Consider the following 14,519-nt stretch of genomic DNA (forward strand, 5'->3'; position numbering starts at 1 on the left):
GAGTAATTACTATTGTTAAAATGAAAATAGTAACCCAAACAATCTACAGATTCAATGTAATTCCTATTAAAAACTCCAATCATTTTTCAATGAAATATTAAAAAAAACCAAAATTCATACGGGAACTGCAAAGGACCTGAACAGCCAAAACAATCAGAAAAGAACACAACTGGAAGCATCCAGATTTCAGCTACATTACAAAATTGTAATAATCAAAACATGGTATGCTAATTACACTCACATACACTAATGGATCAGAACTGAGAGCCCAGAAATAAATCATCCTACCTACAGTTAACTAGTATTTGGCAAGGAAACAAGAACACGCAATTGAGAATAAAGTCTCTTTAATAAATGGCATTAGAAAAACTGAATGCATAGATAAAAAAATACAACTGACCAAGCATTCTAAATGGGTATGATAAAAGCACCAATAACTTCAAATGACTTAACAGCTAGCACAAACAAGACCAAAAAATCAAAAATAAAGTTGCCAAATGAGATGTACATGCATTTGAAAAGTCCAAAAGATTACTAAGAATCTGAAACACCACATAAATACCTTGGTCTGCACATGTTTCTATATGAAAGACCTGGGCAGGACCTAAACTCCCAGCTCTAACTTAAGATACTGCAAAACCATAAAATGAAGACAAAAGGCAGATTTGTTAACTGCCTCTGAGTATTTCAGATATTCACTAACATGCAAAACATGAAAAGTTCACTGGTTTTAAAGAAATCTCAGCCCAAATATGAAATGTCCACTAAGCTAAGCAACTGATCCATTACTACAAAGAAATAATAATTACAAATTACACAGTAACAGTTCAGAAAAATCAAACAAGCAACAAGAGTAAGTTCTAGAAACAAGAATCTGATTGCCAGACTTGCCATATTATAGCTGAAATTTCTAGTTTTGAACAACAAAAGAGACAAAGGAATATTAAGTGTGGTATGTACATATGAAACAAAAGTCAATAAAATTTTTTTGGTTTTTTTTTTTTTGTTCCTAACAAAGCCCAGAAGTAGGACTTTTCCAAGATTGTATATCTGCTACTCTTAAGTTTAAATATCTAAAAGAAAGCATGTATAAATACGTCAGCAAATAAGCACGCCTCAATAGAGAAAAATCATTTTTTTAAAAAAAGTGAAAAATTCTAGAGATGAAAAAATAACTGACTTCAATATGCCACATTCAATTAATGAACACATTACATGAAAGCTAAGTAAGGAGTGTTCAAGGAGCAAGGGAGAATGGGCTAAGTAAAATTGTCCTCATACCATGGCTAACACAAAGCCAACTGCCCACAAGTCAGCCAATATTGTAGCACTTAAAAAGCAACAGCTTCAGGGCCTCCCTGGTGGTGCAGCAGGTTAAGCGCCGTGCTGTGAAGCTGCCCACAGCCTCTTCAATGTGGGTTTGATTCCGGAGAAACCCACATGGCACAGCAGACCTCTCCTGCCTCATCCGATGCTCCCCTCAGCAGTGTATTTCATCAGTCTGCCTGTTCTGTTCCCCACTGTCTCTGGTGAATTCTCTCACCCTCCCGCGCCTCTGACTGTACCCCAGTTCTTATATGAATAAATGAATCTTTGGGGGAGAAAAAAAAAACACACAATGGCTTCAGAAGCCAATTACAAGAGTGCTCTCTCTACACCCAGGGGCAAAAAGTATCCACTGTTACAGGCCTGGTACTGTGACCTTTCATGAAATTACACATTATCAAAAAGTCACTGAACTTTTGATTTGAACACTTCCTTTCTTGCACCTGTTGGGAGAAGCTGCTTTCATTTGCCAAAAAAAAAAAAAAGTAGTAATTCTCTTCTTTCTGTCATTGGCAGTTCTGAATTAGCTTCCTCCCCCGCCATGGGGGGTAAAATGCTATCTAAGTGTGTGACTGCAAGTGGAAAAATGGGACAGAGAGCAGACTTTGCCAGTTTTTCCATTTTCATTTGTGTATAAATTTATAATATAAATGTGGGAACATAAAGCATAAAGTGTAGGTCAAAATGTTTCAGAGAGCAATTACCAACAGTTCAAAATTATAAATAACCTATTAAATATTTTTGGACAATCCTAACATCTGGATTTCTCTAAAACAAGCCAATTCTTACCGCTAGCAAATAAATCATGTTTGTAACGTTTTTATTATAGATTTCATTCATTCACTGTACTTTTCTGAGTTGTCCTACATGCAGACACATGTTTTTCAACAGGTTATATTTTGTGTGCTGCTTCAGTAGTTAGCTGTTAAGATACATTAAACTGAGAGAAAAAAAATTTCAGAAAACTGAAATGTAAGCCTGCAAGACCTAATATATCTATAAAAAACTTTATAATAACAATAAAATTAGCCATATTTTTTTCACTGACAATGTAATTAACCACATGGTGATGAGTTCAAATAAATAAAAGTAGTAAGTTACAATGTGCATCTCATTCTTATCCTTCCAGTATCAATCTATCAATCTTCTGGATACAGGAAAGCTTGTCTTATTCAACTGTATTCCTTGCAATAGTGGTTTCCTGGACTGGATTTTGAGAACTTTAAATTTAAAAATGAAAATAATAATTCATGATATTATAACAAATTTTTGTTTTGTCAAGCCTGAACACTAATAAGATCACAATTACTTTTACTTTAGAACAAAAAGTTTAAAGGACATCGATTTTGCTTCATGAAATATACAATACCTGGATATCTTCTCATTTCACCACAGAACAGTGAAAATATCAGCCTCCAATAATACTTTACAAACTGGTATTCGGGAATGAGACAGTCTGGAATACCTAGCACAATGCCTATAATATAAGTGGCCTTAAGATGAATGAGGACAGAATGGGCTATGGTATTTATCCAAACCTGTAAAAACATACCCATAAAATATATGTATCATCAAATAACTGTGTAAATTAGGAAAAACATAATCTCAATGACAACTGACCCATAATAAACACTGATTAACAGGAGGCAGAATAGGCTAGAATTGGTCAAATATTTTATGTTCTAAACATTAATGACTTATTAAATGCTAAATGCAAGAAAAAGGTACAAATTTAAGAGTATGCAATTGTTACCTGGTAATCTCGTAAACCAACCAATATAATGTCTGACGTATTTATCCAAACCTACAGAAAAAAAAGAATCTGCATATTACATGAAAATTAAATTAACATAATGAAGAGCACCATAAAAACCATTTTTCCCACAAAATTTCGGTACTTTTTTTTCATTGCATAACTAGACTATATCTAGTTAAATGTAGTTACAGTACACTAGGAACGAACAACAATGAATTGCTAGAAAAGAGACTTCTTTAAAAAGGAAACTTTATATTGAAGTAAACAAATCAGACCTACCTTTTTCCTTAATTTTCCTCTGATATGACACAATCTCTTTACACCATCAAAACACATTGCTTCTAATCGTCCATTTCCCAACATTTTTATTACCTGAGCATACTCTGAGGGGGAGAAATTAAGAGTATGATATTGTTCAGTTTTTCTTAAAAGATAAATGAAATTAACAGCAAGGTGTTTGTAACTTCTTTTTACTGCAAAATCAAAACTATAATTTGTTTCTAAAGAAAGTCTCAATTAGTAATAAGAGTTAATACTGTACCCTAAAGAGGCTTTCAAGGTGACACATACTCCACATATTATGCAATTTCTATAGATCCTTTCAGTTACATTTTTATTTTAACTTACTACACTGTAGGTAGTGACATTGGAGAATCAAATTCTCAAAATTTATTCTATACATTCACATTCTCCTAAATAACCTAACAATACTAACCACTACACCAGAGTATGAAATTTTCATGACACTTAAATTGCTCTAAGCTTAAAATTCACTCAGTTACATCACGCTCCTCCTACAAAACAATGAAACCTAGGTTTCCAGAAATATCATCAATAAATCCTCTCTCTCCCACCCCCATACATATACAAACATAAAACATATACGCTCAGACACAGACAGTATTATCAATAGTTATTTAAAAGACAAACTGTAAGTTTGGGGGATTTGAAATGAGGAAAAAAATAAATCAGAATCTTGGAGATAACTGCTCAAAATTATGACTATTATCTTTCATATTAAAAACTGAAATTCATATTAAAAAAAAAAAGTTTTACCTTGCCCATCCTCTTTAAACACCAATTCTCTTTTCTCAGATTCATTCTCATTCTTACCCCTGCGCCTATTTTTACCTCCTTTACCTAATTGAAAATACAAAAATTAAAAAACCATACATGCAAAAATATTACAAACTAAACAGACTGAGACTCATTTGTTTATAAAATCAATTACAGAAAAAAGTGATAAATACCATTAGAACATTATAGACGCTTTAATTTATATTTTAAAAATTTAATTTACCCAATTTGCTACCTCATCATGTATATAATTTGGCAAAATTTCCCTTTTAGCGTATTACCAAATTAACATTATTAACCTCTTGTCCTCCTTTGACAGTGTATTTGCATTTTTATGACAAAAAAAGGAAAAATATTTCCCTACTAATGATATCTATTAGCATTTTACTGTCTATACTGTCCAAACAAAAATACGATTCCCATGAATCTCATCTATAATTTAACACCTTCCAAAAATTTGACTAAAATGTCTCTTTCTGTCAATAATCATATACTCAGATTACCTTTTTAATAATTGGAATACATTAAGATTCTTATATTTGGTTATTTCTAATGATTCACTCTTAGCAAACAATGCTGCACTGAAATCACAATTTCCAGAGAATAAATTTAAGGAATCCAATTTCTATAAGAGGTGTTATGTCCACTTATTTAAGTTTTTGATAAGCTATGTAATTTACACTCCATCAATAAAAAAGGAAACTATCTGTCATAATTTACCATACTAACAATTTGAAACTGCATTTATTGAGTTTTCACTGATAACATACTAGCTTTATCTCTTTTTGAGAACTTCTATTACATATTTAAGGAATTGTACTTTTCTATACAGCAAGATGTTCCCAATCAGAGCCTAGATACAAGAGCAGTCCTTTCTTTAACTAGGAGAAACAAAACAAGTGGTAGTAGTAAGGAAACGGTGAGAAAAGTTTGAAAAGTCCTTATCTGAAATATAATTAAAAAGGTACAGCTAGCCACTACAAAAACAGACATCTGTTTTCTTGAAAGCGTCCTCCACCTCAAGGCAGTCTCACATCACTCTATGGTATTATAAAAGATAGGTGGGCTTCTACAATTTCTTGATTCACCTGAATTACCATCTTATGAATTCTTAGAACATATGTAAACTAATTTTCTAGAAATATGGTCTCTGTTTCCTACCAGTATAAAGCAATTAATTATGCCAGAAGTTCATATGTTTATAAACTATAAATTCTATCAGAAGAATCATCCCTGCTGACTGTCAGTTACAGATCAGAGTTGGCAGTTTTTCAAGTGAATGATCCAAGAATGACACCTATAGCTTTCTAAAGAAAAGGTAATTTTAAAATTACAGACAACAGTATCCTTAAAGTGTAGAAGTATATCGTCCCAAATATGCGCTTTAGTATGCAGACAGGAACTTTTTTCTGATGAGGATGGATTCTAAAATTTACAAAGGAAATCTGAAACTGAATTAGAAAGAGCAAAAAGCAACTTACTTGACATATGGCATAAGTTATCAGTTATCCTTATTTGAATCCTTACCAAACACTACACGGAAATTTTTGAGAAAAATGAAAGTGATATTTGCCCAGTAAATCTCAGTTCTTAAAGTTGAAGAGTGTTAAAAAGTTGCAAGTAATCTAGAAAGTAAACTTTTGGTTTTTGCATACATGGCAGTGAGCGCAACGAATTAAGAATGGGAATTATTTCTACAAAGAAAGACAAGTTTGAGAGAGAAAGACTGATTTAAGAGAGGTACACATGTGTCTTAAATTCAGTTTATTGCACTACTTGCACTTTTTGGTTTGTCTCAAGTATAAAAACCATTTGCTGTTAATCTACCAGAATTAGCTATATCCTAATGGTACCACATTTTAGTATCATTTATTATAATCTGTATTAACTTGATTAAAGAATGAGACTGAAGGGCCTCCCCGGTGGCGCAGCGGTTGACCACTGGGTTGCGAAGCTGCCCGCAGCCTCTGCAGCGCCGGTTCGATCCCCGGCTGCTCCCCGGCCACCGGAGGAGGCGCGCAGACCTCTCCTGCCGCCCGCTGCTCCCCTCAGCAGTGTACTTCGGTCCTTCTGCCTGCTCTGCTCCCCGCTCTGGCTCTGGTGAATTCTCTCACCCTCCCGCGCTTCTGACTGTACCCAGTGCTTGTATAAATAAATAAATAAATATTTAATAATATGAGACTGAAAATTAGGACACAACAAAACAATAAGTTATTCTAATACTTTGTCATGGTAAATTTCTAAAAACTAAACTGAAAAGTCATGTCTTCCTTGAAGAAATTATATGTGTTGTGGATTTACCTGTGAGAGTCAGACAGTTAGTATTAAGAAAGTATTTTAGGGCCCCTACTGAAATGCAAAGAAATAAGTTTAATGGTATTAAAGATATAGACATACGTTTCCATTTAGACTCCTGGGTAATGAGGAAAAGTGAAATCTGGTGGCTTGAAAATAAGGTGATAATTGTCTACTGGAGTGGCCCAGTTGTTTGGTGGAAAGTGACGAAAAATTGTATTTCTTAGTTACTAACAAAGTGGGACTGAAAGGTAAACAGTGATGATCCTCTGGAGAGAACGGCTTGTGAAGAGCGAGGAAAAAAATACACAAAGCTAACCGTAAATATGTATCGAAGTTTCCGTTGTAGTTTTATCAAAGGGGAATGTAAACACTAAGAACAGGGTCACTAAAACGGGCAGCACCGTTTGAAAATTAACTTTCAAAGCAGCGTAACTCCCCTAACTCGAAAAGGTAAAATGCGTCCAAATTGCTAAGTCTGAGAAGCCCCGGAGAGGTCTCCCCCCACGCCTGACACGGAGCCCACATTGTCTCGCAGGAGGCCGTAAAAAAAATGGCGTCCGCGCCACCCCAATGTGCCATGTTGGAGAGCAGACTAATTTCCCGGCTCCGCTCTCGAAACCGAACCGTGTTCGGATCGCCCGGCCGCAAGCGAAGCGGAGCCATGATTCCGGGGTCCCGGGAAGCAGTACCTTTATTCTTGGGCATGGCGGCGACCGGCCTCGACCTTTCAAATTCCCCTAAGTCCTTCAGTGGTGGCGGCGGCGAGGCAACTCGTACTCTTGTTACAACACATAGAGAACAAAGTAATTTCCAGCCATGTGAGGTAGCCAATATCGCGAGTAAACTCAAACGAGATCTGCGAGTTTCTATAGTATGAGACAATGCTATACGTACGATTTCCGCCGGAAAACGGCCTGCTCCTCCTCCCACCACCAACTGTCGCCCCACCCTCCTCCCAAAGCGCATGCGTAGCCCACAGATTACCCCTCCACGCCCCACCCCTTCCTTCCCCATTTACCTCTACCTTCCGCACCTCCCTGGTAGCTTACAGTAGGAAGCTTAGGAGCCCAAAGTGGCTGATCGACATCTGGATTGAACACGCAGGAGTCACATGGGCACATGGACAAAGTCTTAAGAGTCTACTGAAAGTAAATTGCGTATACCACTACGGTCTGAAACTACTGAACAGCTATAGGCTGTTTCCTAATAAACGAGACTTTATTAGCAATTATATCGTTTCCTTACTCATAATAGTGTAACGTGTGACTTTAAAATTTACACTGTGTTAATTTGATGTGACTGTCTGTATGTGTCTGTAGTGACACTGTTAGAGGACATTCAGAGGGGCACCCCACACACCACAAACCTGCCTGCCCTAAATAGGTTCTGCCATCGCCGCATCAACACAAAACAAATGAGACTTCAGTGAGAAGTAACTTTAACACAACTAGCAAACCATACAGGAAAACAACATAATTTCTAAATCAACCACCCAAAGTCACCCAACCCCTTGTGGGTAAAAGCCCACCCAAGCTGCGTTAGCCCACAACAACGGTCAAAACCTACCACAAGGCCTCCCCGGTGGCGCAGCGGTTGAGCACTAGGTTGTGAAGCTGCCCGCAGCCTCTGCAGCGCTGGTTCTCCCCAGCCGCTGGCAAGGGTCCCACATGCTGCGCAGACCTCTCCTGTCTCCCCGCTGCTCCCCTCAGCAGTGTATTTCATCAGTCTGCCTGTTCTGTTCCCCACTCTGTCTCTGGTGAATCCTCTCACCCTCTCCCACTTCTGACCTGTACCCGGGTTCTTGTATAAATAAACAAATCTTTAAAAAAATAAACAGAGGGCCTCCCCGGTGGCGCAGCGGTTGAGCGCTGGGTTGCGAAGCTGCCTGCAGCCTCCGCAACGCTGGTTCGATCCCCGGCTGCTCCCCGGCCACCAGAGGAGGGTCCCGCATGGCGCGCAGACCTCTCCTGCCGCCCGCTGCTCCCCTCAGCAGTGTACTTCGGTCCTTCTGCCTGCTCTGCTCCCTGCTCTGGCTCTGGTGGATTCTCTCGCCCTCCCGCGCTTCTGACTGTACCCAGTGCTTGTATAAATAAATAAATATATCTTTTAAAAAAAAGCTACCACAAGTCAGAAGCACCTTCCAGTAGGGACCCACAGAAAAGGGTCACAAACACACAACTTTGGGAGAAAAACAGCAAAATCAAAATCAAGATAAAAGCTGCCATTGTCACCTCCCCACGGGTCTCACCTACATCTGTGTCACCCAGTCTAGGACCAGAAGACAAGCACAGTTTCTCCCCTCGTCTCTAGTCTCCACGCGCCTCCTCCAGGTCTCCTGGCTCCACCCTGCTTCCTTCCTTCCTCAGTCTCCTCTGCAGCCTCTTCTCTCTGCTTAGCTCTACCCTCCTTTTGGGTGGGGCAGGGAACCTGGAACCTCCCCCTTTCTTCGGAACCCCCATGTTACAATATGATTACCTACTAGCATCACCTAATGCAAATAGCCAAACCAGGTGTTTATTACTGCTTGGAAAGCCAAACTCTGAACCTCTAGAAAGCAGTTTATTATATGAGGAAGTCATTGCACTAGTGGAATATAATGATGACTCAGGATGCTTGAGGAGACCACACGACATGAAAGAATTCACCTGACACAGTGCAGAATACGAAAGTGGAATTTATTTACCAGGGAGCAGGTAGTAAAGATAGCACAGGTCTGCACGGACTCCCTTTTATAACCTGTTTTCCTGGGCTTCTTAAGACTAAGGCATTTGGTCTCTGCTGATGGTTTTCTGGTGAGGCAACCGCTTTCATTGGCCCGTCCATTTCAGAGGTGTCCTGTCTGCTTCTGTTTGTCCTGCTACTGTAAGGCAAAAATCCTGGGATTGCGCTGCCTGTAATTTCTTGAAGTCAATTGAACAGAGACACAAATTAAATCTATAATATGCATTTTGTTTTTGAAAACCAGAGATTAAACATGTGATCAGTGATCAAAATGAGGGTATTTACCCCCAAAGCCCTTTCTACTCTTTCATCTCTAGGCAGCCTTTCTCTGGCAAACTAAACAAACGCTGTTAACCATAGTGAACTTCCCACAGAAATAGCCCATCATGTTTGGTGCCCTGATCTTCCTTATACTCCCATAGTTTTTTATCACCTCCTTGGTCAACCCAAGAGTGTCATGTTTTCCTGGGCCTGGGAAAAACACCATTTCCCCAGCGGGTCACTGGGGCAGGGGTCCCGCTTCACCACAAGAGTTTTTTAGTTGAAAGAAAACATTATTAATCACAATGTGTTTGTACGCACCTGTGCTATGTGTATACATGCAGATTCCTATAGTAGATATTGGTCTCTTACCTCTTCTTATCCCCTTATCATTACCACACTCCTGAATACTCTCAGGAGCTCCCTGTTAGGCTTGTGCCTGGTTTCCACAGCAACAATAGTGGCTTCCCTTCTTATTTACTTTGTTTCACACCATTGTTCAACTGAGCAAATGATAGAGTTTTAGCTCCACTAAATGAGCTAAAACCCCCACAATCACTGAGGGAGTCAACAAGGAATTTTAGCTGAAGCTGAGAATTCAGCTTTCCCAAATGGTGGGGTGCTTTGATTATGGGAGAAGAAATATTAAGAATTGTGGGAGATGAAGGCAATGACAGTCTGTCTTCCCGTTCCCAGGTCTGCAAAAGCACCTGGAAATATAGGTAGTATAAATTACAGGGTTTATCTTCTGCAAAGAGTGGTAACAGCCCTTAGCTACCAGCAGATGTTTATCTTTGCTATTACTACCCACTAAGGGGCACAGAGAGTTTTGTTAGATAATACTTTTAGTACTGTCTATAGTACTATAGGGAGGCTCAGAGAGTGAACTTGGAGAGTAAAGCACACGGTGGAGAAGGAGTAAAGTGAGGGAAAAGAATGCTTGACTTTTCATTAAGCTTTGTTTAACTTAACTGTTGTAGTTTAAAGTCGCTAAAAGGAGGTACTTTGGCTAACCTGACATGTCTTTTCACATAGTTCTTTTATTGTGATGAGAACATATGCTAACTAATGCAGGAGCAAAGATAGTTTTGAAAGAAATATGAAGCCTTTTGCTGCACTTTGCAAAGCAGGAAACACAGTTTTAATGTACAGTTTTAATGTAAGTTTAAAGTGCAACAGACCAACAGGTGAGAGGTAGTGAGGTAGAACAGCATAGGGTAAACGGTTTTCAGGCTTTTCTGCCCTCCCACCATTAGGATTGCCATGCCTGATGGGGCATCTGCAGTTGTTACATTGTTGTAAGCTGTGTTGTTTCCTTATGTGGGCCATGGGAGTATAGAGATAGGAAAGAAGCAGCAGCAGGAGAACAGGCAGGAGAAAGAAGGAGAGTAAGAAGCCCAGAGTGAAGAGTTGCTGGGGGCTTGAAGGCTTCATGGCCTCTTGGGTTCCCCTGCATGTAAACACTCAATAAAAGCCAAAGAACGCTACCAAAGGCTCCAGGCTTCTCCTTTACCAGGTCTGCTTGGATCACAGAAAACCTGCTCTGTGATCATTCTGCCTCTACAGAGGAATTTAGCACAGGCCAGACCTTCCCTCCACCCCCACCTAGTGAACTTGGAGAGTTCACTTTCCAAGTTGGGGAGAAAAAAATCAGTGGAAGGTGATACAAAACCTATTCATCTAGACCCCTTAGCTCACTCACCCAGTAGGAGCCATTGTGAATAGCATCAAATAACTAAAAGTGGAGAAATAAACTGAGGCCAAATTAAAGAAAAAAAGAAATAATAGAAATTAGAAAGTAAAAGAAATGGAAAGTAGAAAATTTTTGAAAAAATCAGTAAAGCTACAGATGGTTCATTGAAAAGAAAAGTAAAATCAATAAGCTGCAAGTTACACTAATTTTGGAAGAAAGAACTCACTGAAAGTCAATCGGAAAGTGTTAGATTGAGGAGCACACCAGAAATCCCAAACCCACACTTCTACTTCAAAAAAAAGTCCTTTTAGTAAGACTGTCAATTAAAAAGAACTTTAAATCAATTAGTGTGATAAGCAAGAAAGAGAACTAAAAGAATAAGTTAAAATAATTTCCAGTTAAACACACAAAAGTCCTGCATTGCCTGTTGGTAAATGCCTAGGGTTTGCCCAAAGCAGAATCAATGAGGCTAAAAATCATGCCACATGTCTAAGGCTCTTTTTGGGGGTTGGGGAGTGGGGACCCACAGGAAAGGGGCAAGAGAGGTCAGGCTAGTCTAGATGGAAAAGAGCAAAATCAAATTCCAAGTCAAGACAAAGGCTGCCACTGTCACCTACCCACAGGTCCCTCACCCACGCCTCTGTCTCTGTCTCTTCCAAGTGTACCTTCCATGTCCTACAATCCCTGTGGCAAATACAAGGCTGAGCTGCCAGAGTGGCTTCTTCACATGTCTCTGCTCAACAGGCCTCCTCCAGGTCTCCTCCACTTTGCATTCTTCTTTCCATCTCCCAGTTTTCCCTAGGTTCTCCTTGCTCAGTTCTACCCTTCCTTGGAGTGGGGCAGGGAACATCAACCCTTGCCTTTCTATGGGTATTATCCTGTTACAAAATGAAAGAGAAGATATTCTAGTGGAGGAGCAGTACATAAGCTTATCCACAGATTCCTGCCCCTCATTGCGTTTGCTCTGTTGACAAATCATGTTTACAATTACCAACCCCTCAGAGAGCTAGGGCTGTGCTGCAGCTGTTGCTACCCAACCTGTTGTCCATCACCTGCTTGTATATTTGTAAACTTGGGTCACTTTTGCCTGGATATGATCCTGCTCAGGAGCAGCATGTTAGTTCTCTGAAAGACCACCCAGGCATCTATGGAATGCACAGAATGCACTGTGGCACCATACATGGTCTGTAATTTTGTTTATTCATAAAAACAATTTTTAATCAGTATAACTTAGGCTATGCTTTCAGAAAGTGATATTTAATAAATACTCCTATATTTGTTTAATATACATTTCTCCCAAAGCATTGCATAAGCCTTCTCCTAAAGCAAGTTTGAAATAATTTTTTCTCCTTAAATTTCTTTTAATTTTTTTTTAAAGATTTACTTATTTATTTATACAAGCACTGGGTAGTCAGAAGCACGGGAGGGTGAGAAAATTCACCAGAGCCAGAGCGGGGAGCAGAGCAGGCAGAAGGACCGAAGTACACTGCTGAGGGGAGCAGCAGGTGGCAGGAGAGGTCTGCGTGCCATGTGGGACCCTCCTCTGGTGGGGGGGGGGGGAGCAGCCGGGGATGGAACCGGCGCTGCAGAGGCTGCGGGCAGCTTTGCAACCCAGCGCTCCACTGCTGCACCACCAGGAGGCCTTCTTTAAAATTTTTAACAACCTTGCTTGTTTTTTTCACAAGATAGGATTTCTCAGTCCTATTGACCATAATTTTGTCATCACCATTATACCCATAGTCCTCTACCATATTCCATAGCTCTGTCTTCCCCTACCTCCCATTTTACACTCTTTTCCTCCCCTACTGAATGTCTCAGATATACGGACTGCTTTCAAGGGTCAGTCTTACAGTTTGTCTTTAGCTGATTCTTTCTTTGGTTTGTCTAAATTTCACATTTAAGTGAAACAGTCCAGTATTTATCTTTCTCCTCTGGCTCATTTCACTTAGAATAATCTGTCCCAGCTCCATCCATGTTGCCTCAAATGGCATGAGTTCATCTTTTTGAGCATGCAGTAGTATTCCATTGACTACATTCCATAGACTACATCTTCTTGATACATTCATCTGTTCTGGAACATTTAGGTTTCCATAGCTTGGCTATTGTCAATAGTGCTGCTGTAATCATAGGAGTACAGGTTACCTTTTGAACTGGCTAACCTTTTTTTGCTCTTTAGGTAGATTCCTAGGGGTCAAATTGCTGGGTCCTATGGTAGATCTATTTTCAGTCTTTTTTTTTTTTTAATTTTTGTGATGAAGAACTGGGGTGTCAGCCAGAGGTGTGAAGTGGGGCCAGTTAAGGGTTCACCAAAGATAAAATGAGGAGTGTAGAACCAAGCATAAGTATTCTTAGCCATTGCTTTGTCTTTTGTGTGTAACTGCCATCTTAGAATTTTAGGTTTTGCTGTCCTGAGAAAGACTGCATTCCAGAGAAGGTTTCGACCCCCACCCCACTCTGGTCTTATCTCGGATGGCTAGCCCCAGCAGAGCTGAGCAATTTGGGCCACTAATGGGGTCAAACTAGCCATAAAATAGAGCTGCATCTCGATGTGACCAATCAGCTCAAAAACTGAAACTGTGCACCCACCGTTGTTAGGAAATGCACCTGTGTAACCAATGAATGGCTGCCAACATGATTTAATTTTTAAAAATCTGCTTGTAACCCTATATAAGATCCCTGTTCCCTTTGTTCAGGTCTCTCGATTTGTGCCGCTGCATTGGTAGGTGCTGTGAGCCCGGACTCGAGTCTGCAATAAGATCCCTTTTGTGTTTGCATCGGCTGTCTTTGGGTTCTTGGAGGCTATGCTTGCCGAGTCTGCTGATCTTGGGCACACCAAGGAGCAGACTAGGTGGATCTACACTGCTAAGAGGAGCAGCAGACAACACAGGAGATGTCTGCTGCATCATGTGAGTCAGCATCCTGCTTAGGGATCTAACTCAGGACAGCAATGATAGTGCTGAGACTTCATTGCAAGGCCAACAGGGAGGTCCCCATTTTTGTGTCTTTTGGAGAATATCCACACAGCTTTCCATAGGGACAGGAATAGACCAGTCTACATTCCCACATATAATATAGGAGGGTTCTTTTTTTCGACACCCTAGCCAGCACTTTTTGATTCAGGCTTTAAAAAATATTTTGTGACATGGGCCATTCTCACAGGCATGTGGAAATGCTTTATTGTGATTTTGATTTGCATTTCCCTGATGATAACTGATGAATATTTTTCATATGTCTGTTGGCCTTTTGCATGTCTTCTTTCAATGTCCATATTTAGGTCTTCTGTTCATTTTGTGATTGGGTTTTTGTTTTCTTTCAGTTGAATTCTCTAAGTTCTTTGTAGATATTGATATCAATCCTTATCAGATGTATGGTATAAAAATTTTTTCT

General features: G+C 39.6%; 1 protein-coding gene across 1 annotated transcript; it reads right to left on the reverse strand.

Annotated features, from left to right (window-relative positions):
* Positions 1-2,666: 2,666 nt before the first annotated feature.
* Positions 2,667-7,381, reverse strand: LOC119250761 (eukaryotic translation initiation factor 1A, X-chromosomal-like). The gene is made up of 4 exons (XM_037518376.2): positions 7,147-7,381; positions 4,139-4,222; positions 3,362-3,465; positions 2,667-3,130 (listed from the first exon to the last, which is right to left on the reverse strand). Exons 1-4 carry the CDS (start codon positions 7,160-7,162, stop codon positions 3,059-3,061), a joined length of 276 nt encoding a protein of 91 aa, XP_037374273.1. The 5' UTR covers positions 7,163-7,381; the 3' UTR covers positions 2,667-3,058.
* Between the last annotated feature and the right edge of the window lie 7,138 nt (positions 7,382-14,519).

This window comes from Talpa occidentalis, unplaced genomic scaffold (genome assembly GCF_014898055.3).
Source record: "Talpa occidentalis isolate TD23 unplaced genomic scaffold, MPIMG_talOcc4v2.1 talOcc4.18, whole genome shotgun sequence".
NCBI lineage: Eukaryota > Metazoa > Chordata > Mammalia > Eulipotyphla > Talpidae > Talpa > Talpa occidentalis.